The following is a 17,399-nucleotide window of genomic DNA, read 5'->3' on the forward strand; positions in this document are numbered from 1 at the left end:
AGTGGGAAGCTTTATAAAAATACAGAGCTTAGGCTTTTTCTAACCTCTCCATCCACTCCTGCCTTGGGATTGCGTTCCACACCTTACATGCCAAGTGTCTTTTTTCACCAAGATGAAAACATTCAGCTGTTGAGCAACTTGTCCTTAGGCCCAGGGCAAGTTTTCCAGGAGCAAAATCTCACCGACCGAAACTATTTGCAAGGGCAAACAGGAGGCAAACAGAGTGTCAGGGCCCTCTGTTTGGGTGGGAAGCGAGGCGAGGGGCCGTCCCGCACCCCGCAGCCGTGCCAGCCAGAGCAGAAGGGGCCGTGGCCACCCCGCGCCCCGAGAAACAAAGCCAAGGGGAAAGATCAGTATTTGCCCAAGAAGAAGTGGTCAAAACCCTACGGAATAATTATTTTAAGGACACAATGAAGCGTTTATAAAACGCTCGTGACTGTCACAGGTCTTGCCAGAAGTCAGCTTAATCCTGCTGAGATCCAGCCGGCCGCGGATGGCGTATGCAGCGGCGAGAGTCTCTGCCTGCCTCTGCGGGGGCCAGCCCGGCGCCTCTGCGGGGGCCAGCCTGTACATGGCCACTTTTTTAAAAGCCCGTTTCCCCTTATGAATAGGCATGATCTGCTTATTAAGACAAGCGGCAGCTTCCCCTCCCTCCCCTCCTCCCTTCGCGGTGACGGCAGCGCGTCGCCGCCCGAGCGCGGGGCTGGTAAGTTAGGCGTGCCGGAGCCGTTCTTTTGTGAGGGGCAGACGTTACAACTTGCGTGACTTGCCGCTATCCTGTCTTTTGTGACAACCCCGAGACCGAAAGAGATGTCTGGAATATTTCTGGCGAAGAACACCTGAAGTCCGAGGAAGGACTCGGCAGAGGACGTCGGCGTGCTTTACGTCTGAGGGAAGACAGGCAGATCATACGCTTCAGTGCCCCCACCCCCAAAGCAAAACCGTCCTCCTAAGCACGCCAGGATCTTACAAATCCCCAAGTCCCTTCTTCTGAAAATTTACTGCAAAAAACAGCCATCAAAGTGTCTGAGTAGGGAAGCAAAATCTTCTCTAATACCCACTAACGAGCCCGTGACCTGGGCATCATGCAAAGACAACTTTGTCTAAAATTTACGGTCGAACCCGAAAGCAAAGTTCAAGTCTTCACGCCAAGCACCGAATTTTTGGATCTGCAGCTACTGCTTGCTCAGGAAAAGTGAAGTTTTTTTACAGATTATTTTTCAATAATACTTTACATTTTACAAAGAAAATACTGTCATGTATGTTCGATAAGAGAAAAATCTTCTGTTCTCAAAAAATCCCCAAGAAAAATGTATTTGGCAATTAAAGACATACATCATGAATGTATTTCACCTCTGAAGTGAAGCGCTCAGGTGTAGAAATGTACTTTGATTTAGGTCTTATCTTCTTAAAGTGAACAATCTGAGTCTCTCCACATACCACGGAAATTCAACGGTATTGTTATTATGATAAGAATACTGACTGTCTACATATAAGACTCTAAGGGGAAAATATATTGGAAGTGAATTTGTTTACAGCACAATTAACCTTATGTTAAAAACATATGAACAAGTTTGGCAGGTCAAATAGTCTACCATACAAAAAGGGCTGAATTATCAGAATTTGTGCTAGCAATCGGATGTTGCTTTATGTACTGAATTTCTATCTATCTGTTCTAAAGTAACCATTGGAATAATTTTCTTACAGAATGATAGTTGCTATGACAACCATAGCAAATTTTCCTTTTCTGAAACAGATGTCTCATTTAGTTGAAAATTAGAATGTGAAAAACCCATGGGAAAAATTAATTCAAACTTTAACAGAACACTGACTACAATGTAATCTCTTATAGGTTAACCCCTTAACATCTTTCTGCTCTTTGATAGTAACCTTCTCATATATTTTAATTAAACCCATTTAACCTCCTAGGAATGACCTTCTTGGCTATCATTAGTGCTTTAGTTGTCTTTGAAAGGAGCATTTCTGTTACAATAATAACAGAAAGAAGTCATGCTAAAAAAAAAGTGGTCAAACATATTACAGCCTTAATTATTTATTAGTTTTTCTTCTTTTATTCGGCTACTACTGTAAAGAGCTACCATGCCATCCAAGAATTCTTTTGTCATTTAAGTGGGGCATAACTTAAGTTTTACATGTGATTTACTGTAAAGGGTGGTGATGCACTACACAGATTTGACCTGTCATTTACGTGAAAATTGAAGGTTTTCAATTTTCGAGCCACTGGCACCCATCTCAATCTGCTCAGCAGGCGTACAAAAAGGAGACACAAAAAAGGATCCTTGACGGGGGGAAACTATCAACGTACATGGATTCTTCTATTACGAGCAACGAGAGAGTGAAATCTGAGTCTCCACTACCTTGATTCAATTTAAATGTTCGAACTTAAAGAACGGATTCCTTCCCCTCCGTACGCTTATCAGCCCAAGGGGACCCTCCACGATACCTGGTCATCGGCTACAGACAAACATGGCAGGCAGCCAGCCGGCAGCCAAGGAAATCCTCCTACCGCGGCGCTGCCCATCGCGCTTGCAGGGTGCCAGCCACCAGGAGAACTTCAGGACTGCAAGGTTTACTGCGGCAGCTGCATCCAGGTTGTCCAGTTGAGCAAGACAAATCCTGCCACCAGTGGGCACGCAATTACGCTTTTTGACTTCAAGGGAAAACTGCCTTGCATAGTCCAACAGTCACGGAGAGCTATGGGTGGTAACTGACTGAATGGCCATCAGCGTATCACAGGGATCAGTGGGCAGCACCTTGCAAACACCTTGATAGCAAAAAAGGCAGAACTAAAACACGACGTGCCTCCTCCTTTCTGCAGTTTCCTACAGGAATCCTTTCTGCAGCTGAAAGGCAAGTTCTCTCACTAGAATTCCTTTGCTTACAAAATAAATTTCAAAGGTTCACAAACACACGTAACTTGCTCCAGTCCTTCCTCCACAACAGTTGTCATTTTTCTGCTATCAGAAAATAAACAGATACTGGCCGGTGACTGTAAAGAAGCTCAGCGGGAGAAGAAAGGACCAAATCAGTCTTCCCACGCCTGCTCCCCTCTCCGACAATCGCAGAGCTGCACATACTCAATGTTTAGAAGACTGGACTATGCGTGCTGAAAGTCATACTGCTAAAAGCGACCAGTCAAGGGCCAGCGAGCACCAAAAAGCAGTTACATTCAGCAGTGGCAACCACAGGCAAAGCTCTTAACACATCCCGATTCCCAGCCCAAGAAATCTCACTGTTGGACATTTAAGTCTAATTTTTCCCGGTCTTGATTTAATTTTACTATTACAACTAGTTACAGTCCCGTGAACATGGGTATACAGTACTATATACACTGTATACCTTCCCTGTCTGCCTGCTGTTCACATCCTCCAGGTGTCATATTTTTACATTCCCCATCACTGTGTTCGCTGATTTTATTCGATCTCTGTAATTGCCTTTGTAGTTTTTCCTCAGTAAGTAACTACCCAGTTCACTGAGTATTTCTACTGCTTTTTGCTCAATTTTCCCTCCAAGTTAGGATTCATAAAAGTTCACCTTTTTTTTTTTTTTTTTTGTGGCTGTTTCTACATTTAAAGTAGTTGTGAAATAATACTCACCTTTCTGTCTTTTCTTCCTCTCATTCAAGAGGACAATCCAAAGCAGGCAGGGACGAAACTAGCTATTAGGCCATTAGTGCTAAAACGGACTGTCAGGGCACTGTTTGTTTATAGGCTTTGAAAACTGTTCAACACCTTGGCAACTGAGCATTTTAACAGCCTAACTGAGATTTAAAGAAAAACAGGTTTCAGAAGTTTTGAGGAGTACGAGGGGACTCACATCATGACCAACTTCCACGTGAGAGAGACAAGGACGGTACGATTTTAGAGGAGAGGTGTGAAAGCAGTGTACGAAAAGAATTAAATTACACGAAAAAGAAACTTGGATTCACTCATCCGTAATATTGGAACCAGGGTTTTTTTAATGAAAGCTAAGGCCTTATACTTAAAACTAATAAATGCAAATGATGGTTCATCTCACATAAGACTATCCCGGGGAACACAGGGCCACAAAGCACAGCTCAGCGGGTGGGAAGGAGGAAGCAGAAGGGAGGGGAGGGTGGGTGCCAGGACACTGGAAGCTTGCACGGCGTTACTTCGGGAGGCCGCGGTGAGCCACGCATTGAGCCGAGATCCTCGTCAGTCTGCTGGCCACGACAGGCAACATCCCTTCCCTGCGGAAGTTTGCCGTGTTCTTGGTTTTTTTGCCTTGCTTGCTTTGCATCCAAGGTTGTCACCCTTGAAACTCTGAATCAAATTAAATTACTGTTTTCCCAAAAGGAAAGGAGGGTAAAAAATCATGATGTGGCCCTTCCTTTGTCAGTAATTATTTCTTTTGCAATTTGAGTTACACATGAAATCATTCATCCTTTGTTTAGTAAAGGATTTCATACATCTCTGACTGGAAAGAAGAAAGAATGAGCTGTGACTAATAGGAACTGATCATTTCTAAACAGTAATCTGTTCTAAAACAATGAAAAATAAAATGAAATCTACTTTATCTTCATAACAAGAAAACAGAAGATAACAGGTAAGGAGAAAAAATTAACGAAAGAGTGAATTTAAAGTATGCCAACACCAAATGCAAATAGTTTACTTAATTCTGCTGGGAGCCAAATGATAATATCCCATCTGATATTTTTTAAAAATAGAAAAATAAACCCAACAAACAAACTTAAAAGCTAATTTGGAATAATTAGCTGAGAGATTCAGCGCTGAGGGTACAGATGTAGAACTGGACAGACTTTCAGTACGGGTTTATGGATTCAATGCAGGGCTAAGCTGTCAAGCTCCTGACGTCTCGGAGTCCGTTTCCTCAGTCTCTCTGATTCTCAGTATCTAAAAATGTAGGTACAGCCAGGTTATCCACACTGTACTTCAGATACTGATAGCTGATAGTCACAGAGAAGAAGAAGGCTTAAGAGAAAGGAGGAGTCAACAGCCCCCGTGTCCACAGTACAGTCACCACTTCATTTTAAACGTAAAACCTGCCATGAATGGGCCAATCCATAAGGAAAAATAACCTGAGGCCCATCTCTGCACGGCATCTTTCCACTTTTTCACTATCAAATGACCAGACAGCTTAAGAAAAAGAATGTTCTTCCACACATCCCACTAGTTAGTGTTTACTGTAGTCCTGTAAGACCTTGCAGAAGTTTGCTAACTGAGGAGATGGAATATCCCTTCAAATGGAGATGCTACGCTTGGGGTTTTTTTCTACGATGCAGCTCCTGGAGGGACTCTCCTAGATGAAATATGACTAAAATATGTAGGATGTGTAATAGGTGCACTGCGAATCGATAAAAAAGGCCTTCAGAGCAGCCACTTCTCAGTTTAGTAACTCACCAGGTTTACATTCTTTTCTCAAAATACCAGCAGTAATTAGGCCATATGGACTAACTGTCTGCCAGTTCTTTCCTTTTTTTCCTTCCTTTTTGGTTTTTTTACCTTCCTTTCCTCAGAAAATTCAAAGCCCTTTTGAGTTAAACAAGCATGAAAATGCTTCCAAAACTAATGAATTAACACAGCATGTGTGCATATATGCATAAAGTGTATTATTTTTAACATTTTCAATTTAGCAACAGATGAACTTACTTCTTAAGCATGTACTGATACTTCGTGTGCCGTGTTTCTACCTGAAACAAACAACATCCACGCGCAATCCTAAATTCCAAATGCATGTATCCCCGCAGTCCTAAATTCACCCCACAGTACAGTGGTGGAAACCAACTGCTGCAATATAACTTTCTACACCAAAAAGGTACGGCTTTAACACCTGGATGCTCATTCAGCCAGCTAGGAATTCTGAGATAACCTCCAAAAAAATCATATACTTATCTGATGTAAATTACGTGATTAGAAATATTTGACAAACATTTAGGGTGTAGCCCTCCGTTGTAATATCGGTTCCAATTTAGTCTACTTTCTTACTGGGGAAGAAAATACTCATATTAATTCAAACTAAACAATGCTGATTTATTAAATAGAATTAATTTATGAACAACAAATCCAAAGGAAATGTTCCGATGTTAAACACAGAACGCTTCACAACAAGTGGTAAATTACTTTTACCCTTAAAATCTGGTCAGGGAAAAGCAAAAGAACTAAGATAACTGCATTACAATTAGTTTCTGTGATGGTGGCTCTATTTACGGTTCTTCATTTAGAGCACAATGTAAAGTCACCATCTACTTCTCAATGTAGTAACAGGGCATCTATTGTGTAAAAACCTAGGGAAAACGCATGCACACAAGCTACCGTGAAGTAGGGAGGCCGACCCTCACCAGGTGTAAACAGCTCAAAAACCGGTGGAGTTCTGCCAGTTTACTCCAGCTGAGAACCAGCTCCCTGTGGATCCGCTCTGAACTAGTTATCTGTTTGTGTTTTTCTTGGAATACCGCCCAAGGGCTCATCGCAGTACGCAACTGTGTTTACATCTTTGAAACACCCTGAAATTGCTGCCGAGACTACAGCCCAGACTGCAGATAGAGCTGGTAGTCCTTTTGTTCAAGAAAAAATGGGCACCAAAACAACAAAAAAAGCACTTTAAACTTTAAAATCAGCTCTGTCTCATAAAATTAAACTTTCAAGCAAATTTGAAAAATAGAGAAAACTGCTGTGGGGGATTGCAATTTCGCTCTTGTGGTTTATGAACTGCAGGAAAGCAAAGCCAATTCCCTGTAGTGAGATTACAGGTCTCTTCTTCTATAGGTCTTAAATTAAAAACCAGCTGAATCCAAAGTGAGCTAGTTTACTGGATCAGAAGATTCAATTATTTCTGCTAAGTAACTGAATGTGAACTACTTCCTTTTAATAATATACAACTAATAATTACTGCCCAAGAAAGGACTTTTTTCTACTGAGCTAATTAAAACTAAAGCAATATATTTTTCGACTGCTCTCAAATTTAACTAAACCTAGAAACATTTGCAACACAACAAGCAAATACAAATCCCCACTCACATTCAGAAATGTAAAGCCACACAACGTGTTCAGATACAAGCAACAGGACTTGCTTAAAAGCATTATGTGAAAGCAACATAACTTCTGGTCTACGTTCAGCACACATGGGCAGCGTTAACGCCCGGCTCACTTATACAGACACAGAGGACGAATACAACTGCAAAGCGGACGCAAAGCATCTTTGGCTTCAGCAACTGATTAAGCCAACCCTGCAAGGGGTGACTGGTTTTGGTTGCTCGGAGCCCCGTCCAACCTGACCTCGAACGTTGCCTGGGATGGGGCATCTACCACCTCTCTGGGCAACCTGTGCCAGTGCTTCACCACCCTCGTTGTGAAGAATTTCTTCCTTAGATCTACTCTGAATCTGCCCTCTTTAAGTTTAAAACCATTACCCCTTGTCCTGTTGCAACAAGCTCTGCTAAAAGGTTTGTCCCCATCTTCCTTATAAGCCCCCTTTAAGTACTGGAAGGCTGCAAGAAGGTCCCCCTGGAGCCTTCTCTATGGGAAACCCTGTGAAACGTGTCAGAGAACTGATCCATATCCCTACTACACGAGCACATACAAGTAAGCAGCACGCAAAGGTGTTTGACTTACTGGTTTTCCTTTATTGTGACTATTCTAGGATTGAACTGTTCCAGACTCCTCAGCCCTGGGCAATGTTGGGAAGAAATTTTATTTGAGAGAAAATTCAATTTTCTGTAATGTTCGTTAACAAGAAAAGAAAAAAGGGTTATTCTAAACAGCTGTGACTAAAAAAAAATCTTGTGGGAAATGAAAAAATAAAAGTTCTCAGGAGCACATGATAACTAGAACTTACCACATTGGTCTGACTTCGATGATACTTATAGGCTACAATAGGTGTAGCTCAGTTTACATTTTCATTCGCTCACACACCTATTGCAGAATTTAATTAGTAACAACTATGTTCCTTTAACATGCTATAGAAAATTCACTTGGAGTTTGAGAAGGTTTTAGTTTGTTCCATGCACATTTCTTTTCAGCAATGTTAAGGATTCTTGCTAATTTGTTTCAATCACTTAATTTGTACTGCGGTGTTCATTAAGAAGATCTCTCCTGAATTCAGTATGATTGCTCACATGAGCAATAGTACCTGTATACCTAGTGTCTGCTGAATGAGACTCACATTTCCTGTATTTCCATGTCATGTAAAAGAACAGCTTTCCAAGACGTGTTTATCAAACAAAATGCACCAATTTTAGCAAAGAAAAAGTGAGGAGAAAAATGATCCAGCGATCTGTTTCTTATGTTAAAACAGCTAGAATGCACTCTTAATGTCTCACCTTCTGCCACACTTCAGGAGTTCAATATCTTAAGTTTCTCCCCACCACCTTCCCTGAACAGCTGAATTTAATGGATCAAAATAATTTTTCAGGAAAAATCGTTCTTACGATCTTCCACATGCTGCAAACTAAACTACAGTGTATTGTGGTTTTAAGTGGTTTAGAAGCAACGCTTTCCAAAATAGAAAATGGTTTCTGATAAGTATGGAAAAGGAAATCAAAATATTACTCCAGCATTCTATTAAAAGACAATTAAAACTGTATGTATGTGCCTCAGACTGTTAATTAATATATTTTAACAAGATGATGAATTTTGCTTCCTCTCTTCTGAAAACGTTGCTGTTTCTTACACATCTGTCACGTCTTACCGACTTTTTACTGAATGCCTGAAATGAAACATCTTCAGCATTCTAACCACAGTAATGCAGCCACATCAGGTAGGCTTAGATGTCAGCCTTCTCCCCAAAATTTCTGAAACTTGAGATGCCTCAATTCTAAGTAGCAAGTGGAGTCTATTATTCCCACTCCTGGTTTTCATTTTCTTCAAGAACCACGTCAGTCTACCTAAATTACTCACTTATATTGCCTGCCTCAAAGTCACTAATTAAAAAAGCTCCAAGTAGTTCCCAACTTTAAAAATCAGACAACATCTATGATTTTTTAAACTATTTCTGAGCAACCAAAACCCACCACTCTGTAATATGTCCACATCCATCCATACAAAACTGTAGCACTGACAGAGCTAGATGTGAAAACAAGCCACCTGCTGAAAAATCTACTTAAGCTGGGGTTTGCAAGAATTTGGGAGTGGCATTTTATTGCTTTAGAAAATAGTACAGAAGCAATTGCAATTTAGTTATTTGTATCTTTTGACCAAGTGAGGGTACAGAAAGAAGAGAACATAGGAGGATCAGCTATTTTACATAGAAAAACTTCTAGTATGGTTTTGTCCAGTAACACAAATTTTTTACTCCCTCTATATTTTAGTCGTGTAAGGTACTGAATCGTTTTTTTGCAGATTTGAAAGGGGGCATAAGAACTAAGAATCAGAGTGGTCCCTCGGAGGCAGAAGTTATTACTTTCTGCGAATTTTACAGGGAATGAAACTCGCAATACAACATCTTGCACTGCTGCTGCTGCTCTATCTGGAAGCCACAGTCTCAACTTGGGAGGTATATTATGTTAAATGAAGTCAATATTTTATTTTAATACAGTTTCATTTTAATTGATGTTCTCCTCAATGACTGTAAAGATTTGTACCAGGTCTGGGAAAGTAAACATTAGATGATTCATCACTGGCAAAGTGAAAGCGTGTCCCTCTCATGAAATGAATCTATAAATCTTTGCTACATTATTTTACTGATGGAAACTGAGTTCAGTGAGGAATGAAAGAGACTATTATAGCTGTTCTTGAAAAGATGGAGGAGGAAGGCACTGAAACAGAGACCTAGGGTTGGGGTGGCCTAGAGTCTGTGTGGAACAGAAAGAAGCCTGCCTGATTTTGCCCCTTGCGTGCCCTTTGAGACTACCCCAATCCCACGTGGGAGTCACCAGTCCTTCTACGCGAAGTGCACGGGTGCGGGTGCACACGCACACAAAGAGAGAGAACGTTCGAGAAGGAGTCACCTACTTTGTGATGAAAAAACACATCAGCCAAGAAAATACCAGATCAGATGAGAGTTACACACCTATAGCACGACTGATCACACTGGACTATACAGCTTACGTGAAGACACTCGGCCGCATACTGGAACAGTACAGATGATTGCCGTGCACCAAGAAAAGGGCCAACAGGTTGGAAGAGATTTCCAGCCCTCACATCAAAGCGGGGTGACGATTCGGAGAATTAGCCGAGAATTAGCAAGGTTGCTTTGGGCTGAGCTGGTGGCTGATACTCACTAATGCAACCTACAGGTTGGTGTCTTTTACACGGGAAGGAATTCAGCCATCTTCTCTTGACATAGCCTGGGGTCAATGAATGGCCCTGACCCAGGATGCTAAGCTCAGTAAAAACAATATTTGAACAACAACAAAAAACCACTTCCCACACCCCACACCCCCCCAACCTTCTTCACTCAGTTCCCATTATCTGAACAACAATGTTGTACGAGAGCTGTTGGCCCATGTGTAAACATGTGGGGGCAACATCTAATCAACGTTCCATTGGAGAGAGGCTACAAAAAAATCCAGGAGTCCAGCCCGGGTGTCTGTCACTTCAGGACAAATGGTCACAAATGTCCTTCTAAGCTGATATTAATCTTTGCTCTCCCATTTTCACTGACTGGGAAATGAAAGTTTCTGAAGTTCCAGATGGCCTATAACAAAAGAATGAAGGAGGAAATGAGAATACATAGACACTAGTAAAAAACTGTAATTCTGCAAAAAGAAAAATGAGGTTCTCTTTCACAGGAATAGATCCCTCCAGATAATCAAAGCCAAGCAAAAACCCACTCTCTGGATAATGAGTCTGGAGGCAATCTCATCCTAAAGGGCTTCTTTAAGCTATCCAGGCCAATACGTCATTTAGAATAATGAAATTGTCATATGTTTGGCAAGATTGTCCCTTCCTTTTCCACATTGTGGAAAATGAAAAAAAGCACTGAAAGAGATAAAATGCTCTCCTGCCACCTTGTATGCCTGTTTGAGGGCAGGAGGACCAAATTTCTCCTGCAGTTGTGTACCGCTGCTTGGAAGCATTATGGAAATTCAGCACCTAGGAAAAAGGTGTTTTCCTTCTGCCACTTGCATTTCTCTTGGTAAGTCAAGCAAAAGGTGTACTCTTACCCTGCCACTAATGCACAATAATCTACCTTTTAATCGAAAATGCCACTGGAATTCCTGCCATTTTCCACAAGACCAGAGCATACACACAGAATACCTGTACTTCTGTAAATGCACATATTTTCTACAAATTTGAGGCAGAGGTCTAATATTAGACATTGGGGAGACAGCCAGTATAATCTTTGCCAGACACAAACAGCTTCTGATTATTCACCAGTGGTCAATTCATTAGTCTTCAGGTTTTGTCATTAGTTATTGCATGCAACAGGAGAACAGAGCACCAAGTTAGTTACTCAGAGAGTTGTAAAAAAGTCAATGGAAAAGACACGTAGTAGGGCAGAGTCCATTATTGGAACCTTGTAGTCCATTATTGGAACCTTGTGCAGCAGGGAAGCAGATGTAGCAACACTCAGGATCACACATGCAAGTACAAGCCTCAGAAAGGCATTCTCGCGTTGATACAAAAATGTACGTGCACCTTTATAGGCATTTATTTTTACATGGCAATTCTGTATGACTACAAAAGGAATAATATGTAGTTGACTCATTCATCAAGCACAGCAGATCTTGTGCACTAAGTGCATCAGGGTTTTTTGTGCAAACACAGTGTGTGAATGTGCAATTAAAATCTTTAGCAGCGCAGAGGCACGAGGGGATTGTATAGGCTATCTTCTTTCCAGCTGTAGCTAACACTAAAACTCTTAACCTGCAAAATAATAACACATTGTGGAGGTAATGAACTATAATTGACAAAAATCACAGAATCATTAAGGTTGGAAAAAACCTTGAAGATCATGAAGTCCAACCATCAACCCAACAGCACCAAGCCCACTAAACCATGTCCTGAAGTGCCATGTCCACACGTTTTTTGAACACTTCAGTGATGGTGACTCCACCACCTCCCTGGGCAGCCTGTTCCAATGTTTGACCACTCTCTCAGTAATTTCAGTAATTAATTTCAGTAAAGAAATTTTTCCTAATATCCAGTCTAAATGGCTGAAAAGCTGTAACTGAAATACTCACTAATCATTTATTATTTATTAACATGGTTCCATGAATGATGTTGTCATAGAGATAATACCCAGCCTGATGATACAGAAAAGACCTTCTGCTTGGAATCCAAATTCAAATTTCCACTATTATCTCAGCTTCCCGACTTCCAAACCACCAGTCAGGACCAGCTACTGCTTGTAGGGAGTTTGATACCAGCAGCAAAGCTCCTTGTTGTAAGGACTTTGTTGATACCTGTTCATTTCAGGTATCAACACTGACGCCTAGCTCTAGCTCCGTAGTGGGACTGACAAAATCACAGAAACATTGCTCAAAAGGGACCTTTGGAGACCTTTAGTCCAACCTACCACATGCTACCACTCACCACCACTAGATCTGGTCAGCCATGACTGCCTGGCCAAGTCTTGAAAACACCTAAGGATGGATTCTCTGCCACCTCTCTGGTGTTCCTGCTTGTTGTATTTTTACTTCTATGCTATGATTTTATATGTTACTGAAAAACAAATTAACCCCCCCTGGAAAATGGCTTCATCTTTGCAAAGGCTTAGCAGTCAAAAGTACATTATATAGAATTACTTGGGTTATTCTATCTGCCAGTTTGACTTTTGACATAGTAGTCCAGAATAAATAGGGTGTTTAAAAGTCCTTTCCAAAAAGAAGCTTTCCAATTTACAATAAATGCTATTGTTTTACATTCATAGCAACTATGGCTGTTCTTTAAAAAATATTGCTTCCAGGTCTGTGAATATGTTCTGGCCATGTCCTGGGTTTTGCTGAGATGAAACCAGAGTGCATCTTCCTATGCCTAACTTTTTATGAAAAAAATCACAGCGTCCAGGCTTTATATGGGGGGAAAAAACCCAACGGTCTGGGCTATGCTAAAAGGACGCATGTTGTGTTCTTACTGATGCCCTGCTCATCCAGATCTGGCAACCAGATGTATGGTGCACTGTCAAAAGCACCAGCCCCCTAGGCCAAACACAGCCACCCTTAAAATTCAAGATTGCTCTGGACACATGCAATATCTTGGTATTCCCAAATTTCTCATGAAGCATCTAATGTTTTTATACTCCTCCCCCTCACCATCTATACTGATAATCCGTGGTCCAAGACACCAGTGTTGCAAATACTAATTCCTAAACAGCAGCTTTTGTGTGTTGCAGCTTGCATTTAAAAATGGCTGCTCCCTGCTTAATTAACATTTAAGGCAGTTAAATTTTCGTTAGTGAGTAGAGGCTCAACTTGGCACTTGAAATCTTGCCCTTGGAGCCCAGGAGAGTTAGAGCATTGGTTTCTGAGACAAGACAGTGTCCCATTTCTTCTATGCAATTAAAAATAACCACTGAGTTTTAGATAGTAGTAGAGGTCAAAATACCCAAGTGCTATTGAAAATACTTAACTGCACACAAACGGTACATATTTAAAAGGCCTTAGAGACTGGCACGTTATGCAAACCAATCAAGCTCTCATGGTTTACTTTGCAACTAAAACATCTCAAGCAGAAGAACAATCTAATTGTGTAAAGGTCATATATAACAACGCAGATGGCTACAGGTAAACACACTAAGTTAATGCCGGTTGGCATTCACTCAGACCTTACTCCAGCATTCTCAACATACTTTGCAACTATCAATTAACCTGTTTTATAAAGGAGGGATATCTCTAGCTTGTACTTATTTTTATAAAGGGTGAAGTAAGACAGAAGGTCAGGGCTGTAACCAGAAATGGAAAGGCAGGATCTGGGGCCACAGGCTCTTTCATTTCTAGATGGCTCACCTTCTCATTAAATAGAGTCATGTATGGACCACAAACACAGACCATAATTGGGAGTTCTCCAATTAAACAAATCCATTCAAAAAGCTATATACATATTTTCAAGGCTGGAAAAGAAAATATTTTAGGATACTAAAGAAGCAACTGCATGAAATTTAGCTGTCTTACTGAGTTCTGAGATCTTAAAGAACTCTAAATTTTGAAGTCTTGACTAGGTTCATAAGGAACCTAGTCATTTTTCTCATTTTCTAAAGGACTGGCTTCATGATGCAAGGGCAAAAAAAGATTCACCAAGGAAAATTCACCAAAGTTCTGTAGTTTTTTAGAGATTACATCACTATGACGTAGGAAGAAACTGAGACTGATTTCCCAGAAAGGCTATGACAAGCCTCTCACTTCAGGGTGAATGAAGCATAGAAATAAAAAGAAACACTAAAGAACAGTAGTGATCAGTCGGCACAGACTTGTACTACAGCGTTCAATCTAGCAGGCAGCTAGTTTAACCCACACAAAATAGCTGTTTCTTTTCCTAAGTTTGCTGACTGGTGGGCTGGCTGATGTGACTTCATTACTTCTGCATCTGCTCTTCTGACAGACTAATGAGGAGCAACTTATTATGGCTATTATTGTTGTTGTTGTTGTTGCCGTTTCCACTGGACATGATGTCAATTAGCATTGAAACTTCATTCAGCATTGCATAATAACAAAAAAAACCCAGTTTGTCTGAAAGACTTTCATCAAGACGTTCTCCCATATGGAGTAATCAAAGATCTTCAAAGGACCTTACAACACTCATCTTCCAGGACCATAAGGGGGTAGGAGATGAGTTAGCAACACTGTGAAACATGTAATGTGGAAATTTAGATATAACCTGAAAATGCATATAAGATGGAAAGCAATCTTTTTTCATGAAGAATAGGTCATGCCAGATAGCTTAGACAACTTGTGCAAAGTGACAGGATTAGCACACAAGGGAAATGCAGCAGATCTGATATTACAGAAACATTATTTATGGGTTAGTGGGTGGACACAAGTTTTCTTTACAGGTTTTTACAGATCTAATCATACACGGAAAGTTCAAATGGTTTCCTTTAGCCTCTACTTAGTGGTACTTTATAGATAGTGTTTTGCTGAGAGTTTTGGTACTTTACTGCCTGGAAAATTATTACTGACACTGGAAATATGGTGCCTGGTTATGAATATTGCAATGAAGATATGAAGTTGCCAGACATATTGTAAACAGAACATAATTACAGTATTTACAGTTGAACATCAAAATGGGAAGAGATGCCAAGTGGCATTTCTCATAAGTTAATATTGGGACTGATACCATTTAATATCTTCCCTAATAATTTGGAAAATGAAGTAAATTGTACATTGATTGACTACACAGTAGACACAAGAGGAAGATGAACTACAACACAGCAGGTGGGTAGGTTGAAAAAAAACCCCAGAAAGATCTGGAGATCTAAGAGGGAGAGAGAGAAGGGTGCATTTAAGAGGGAAGCTACTTAATGTAGACAAATGTAGAATAATAAGCTCAGAGAAAATTAACACCCATCTCAAGTAACCAAATGGGAAAATGCCAATTTTCATTAAAAAAAAAATCCAAGAGATTTCACAGTTTATTCACACTGGAAATTCACACTGGGGTATATGCATCAGGTTTGACAACTTGTTTGCTACATTCCAGCCTGATGTGATTTTAAAAGGAAGAATAACAGATTCCCTTAAAAAACTGCTTTTTAAAATAAATTTTAACTGATTTTAAATATATACCAAATGCTCATAAGACCGAATTTACAGTCCTGTTAGCAGAAATAAACATAGTAGTAACGTAACGTAAGTAAGAGACACAGAAGCAGCACATACGAGGTCCGAGGTGGAGGTCAGGAAGCCAAAGCCCATCTGTCTCTGATACTGTCAAGGAGTTCTAAGTGTTCACTCTATGCAGCAGAGCAAAATCCATGAAATACTAGGTTACCACTGATTTGTTGACTTAAGTTTAGAAGCTCAGCTATACCTTGAGGAAAGCTATTACTGTATAAAAAAAAGTAAGGTTCTGAGGGATATTAAAAAAAAAAAGCCTAAACAAAAACTGAAACAATCTTGCTGCGTTAAATGACTACTGTATACACTAATGAACCTTAAATGTTATCTGTAGGATGGGAATTGTCAAAAGAATGTACCCGTGCAATAAAATTAATTGTAATTATATAAACTCACTAAGTGTAGAAAACATATTTTACGGCACAAAAACCCACTACATGGACTATGTTCGAGAACTGCTCCTGGCTGAGAGTTTAAAGAGCACACTATCTTTTCCCCATCATTATTTGGTTAACAATACCCATATAAAGGTACATTATTTTGTCACAGGAATGATTCATTGCAATAAAATATAAAACTTTATCAAAATGAGTATTACTTTTCTTCCTAACACAGCAATCCAAATACAGCTGATGCATACGAAATGGCTGATGTGATAGCAATCAACAGTATTTTTTTTATGTATGCTTAAAAACCTGCTTACCAAGGGGAGCCATATATTCTGAATCCCCTCACCGTCACTTCAGAGTCTTGAAGATAGATGCAGTTTGTTAGAAGAGACTGTACATTTTCATAGCTCTCTGGCTTCAGCTTAGAAACAGAGGGGAAATAGTAAAAGTCCTGCTTGATTAAGTCAGCCATGAATTCCTGGTCAAAGGTCAATTCATGATTTCCTGCTATCACAATCTTGTATTCATAGGGCAGGCTACCTAAAACAGTGAAAAACAAACAAGTTACTTGTTTTATGGAAAATCTGATAAAAGAAAACAGACAGACTCACAAACTACTATTCATTCCTAGAATACGCTCACATATTTGAAACAATCGAGCATATCCCTACTACGCGTTACTGTAATTCCTGGCGATTTCGGGTAAATGACATTACTGTTTTTTTCAGGGCACACGATGATTTAGCATGCTTAGCATTGATGTCTTGAAACTACTTTCAACTCATCAACCTTAAAAACCAGTCTGCAGACTTCTGCTCTACTATTTACTTCTAGTTAATTGCCATTTGTGCTGCAAGTATCACTTACTGTGACAGTGATGATAAGTCTTTGACAGAAATTAGGGCTCAAAGAAGATCGGCCGTTAACGCTTCATAAAATAATGTCAGCTCTCTTCTCCCAGAGCTGTGGTCTTTATCAGCTTGTACTGAGGAGGTCTTACAGGCTCAGAACTTGGGTCAGCCAGAGGGGTCTGCTGCCCTCTTTGCCCTGACATTAAGATCATGCCTTCAAGCAAGACAGCGTTTGGGTTTAGCTGTCAAAACTCCACATCCCACAGGGAAGCCTTGCAGTTTGCCTCTATCCCATGTTTTTTCCTGCTCCATTTTCTCAGTGACTTCCTTAGATCCATGGACTATAATTTAAAGTGACTCATGTTCAAGAATATTTTACAACCTGTATTTAGTGAAAAACCTTACAACAACCTCCTGCTGCAGGAAACAATCTCTATGCCAACA

At 40.4% G+C, this 17,399-nt stretch overlaps 1 protein-coding gene across 1 annotated transcript in view; it reads right to left on the reverse strand.

Moving 5' to 3' along the window:
• The window catches only part of MPPED1 (metallophosphoesterase domain containing 1), a 49,741-nt gene that overhangs the window by 11,938 nt on the left and 20,404 nt on the right, over positions 1-17,399 (reverse strand). The window contains exon 3 of the mRNA XM_010289177.1: positions 16,419-16,644. Coding sequence (XP_010287479.1) covers positions 16,419-16,644 — 226 coding nt within the window. The remainder of the gene's footprint in view (positions 1-16,418; positions 16,645-17,399) is intronic.

Source organism: Phaethon lepturus, unplaced genomic scaffold (assembly GCF_000687285.1).
Source record: "Phaethon lepturus isolate BGI_N335 unplaced genomic scaffold, ASM68728v1 scaffold27026, whole genome shotgun sequence".
In the NCBI taxonomy this organism is placed as follows: Eukaryota; Metazoa; Chordata; class Aves; order Phaethontiformes; family Phaethontidae; genus Phaethon; species Phaethon lepturus.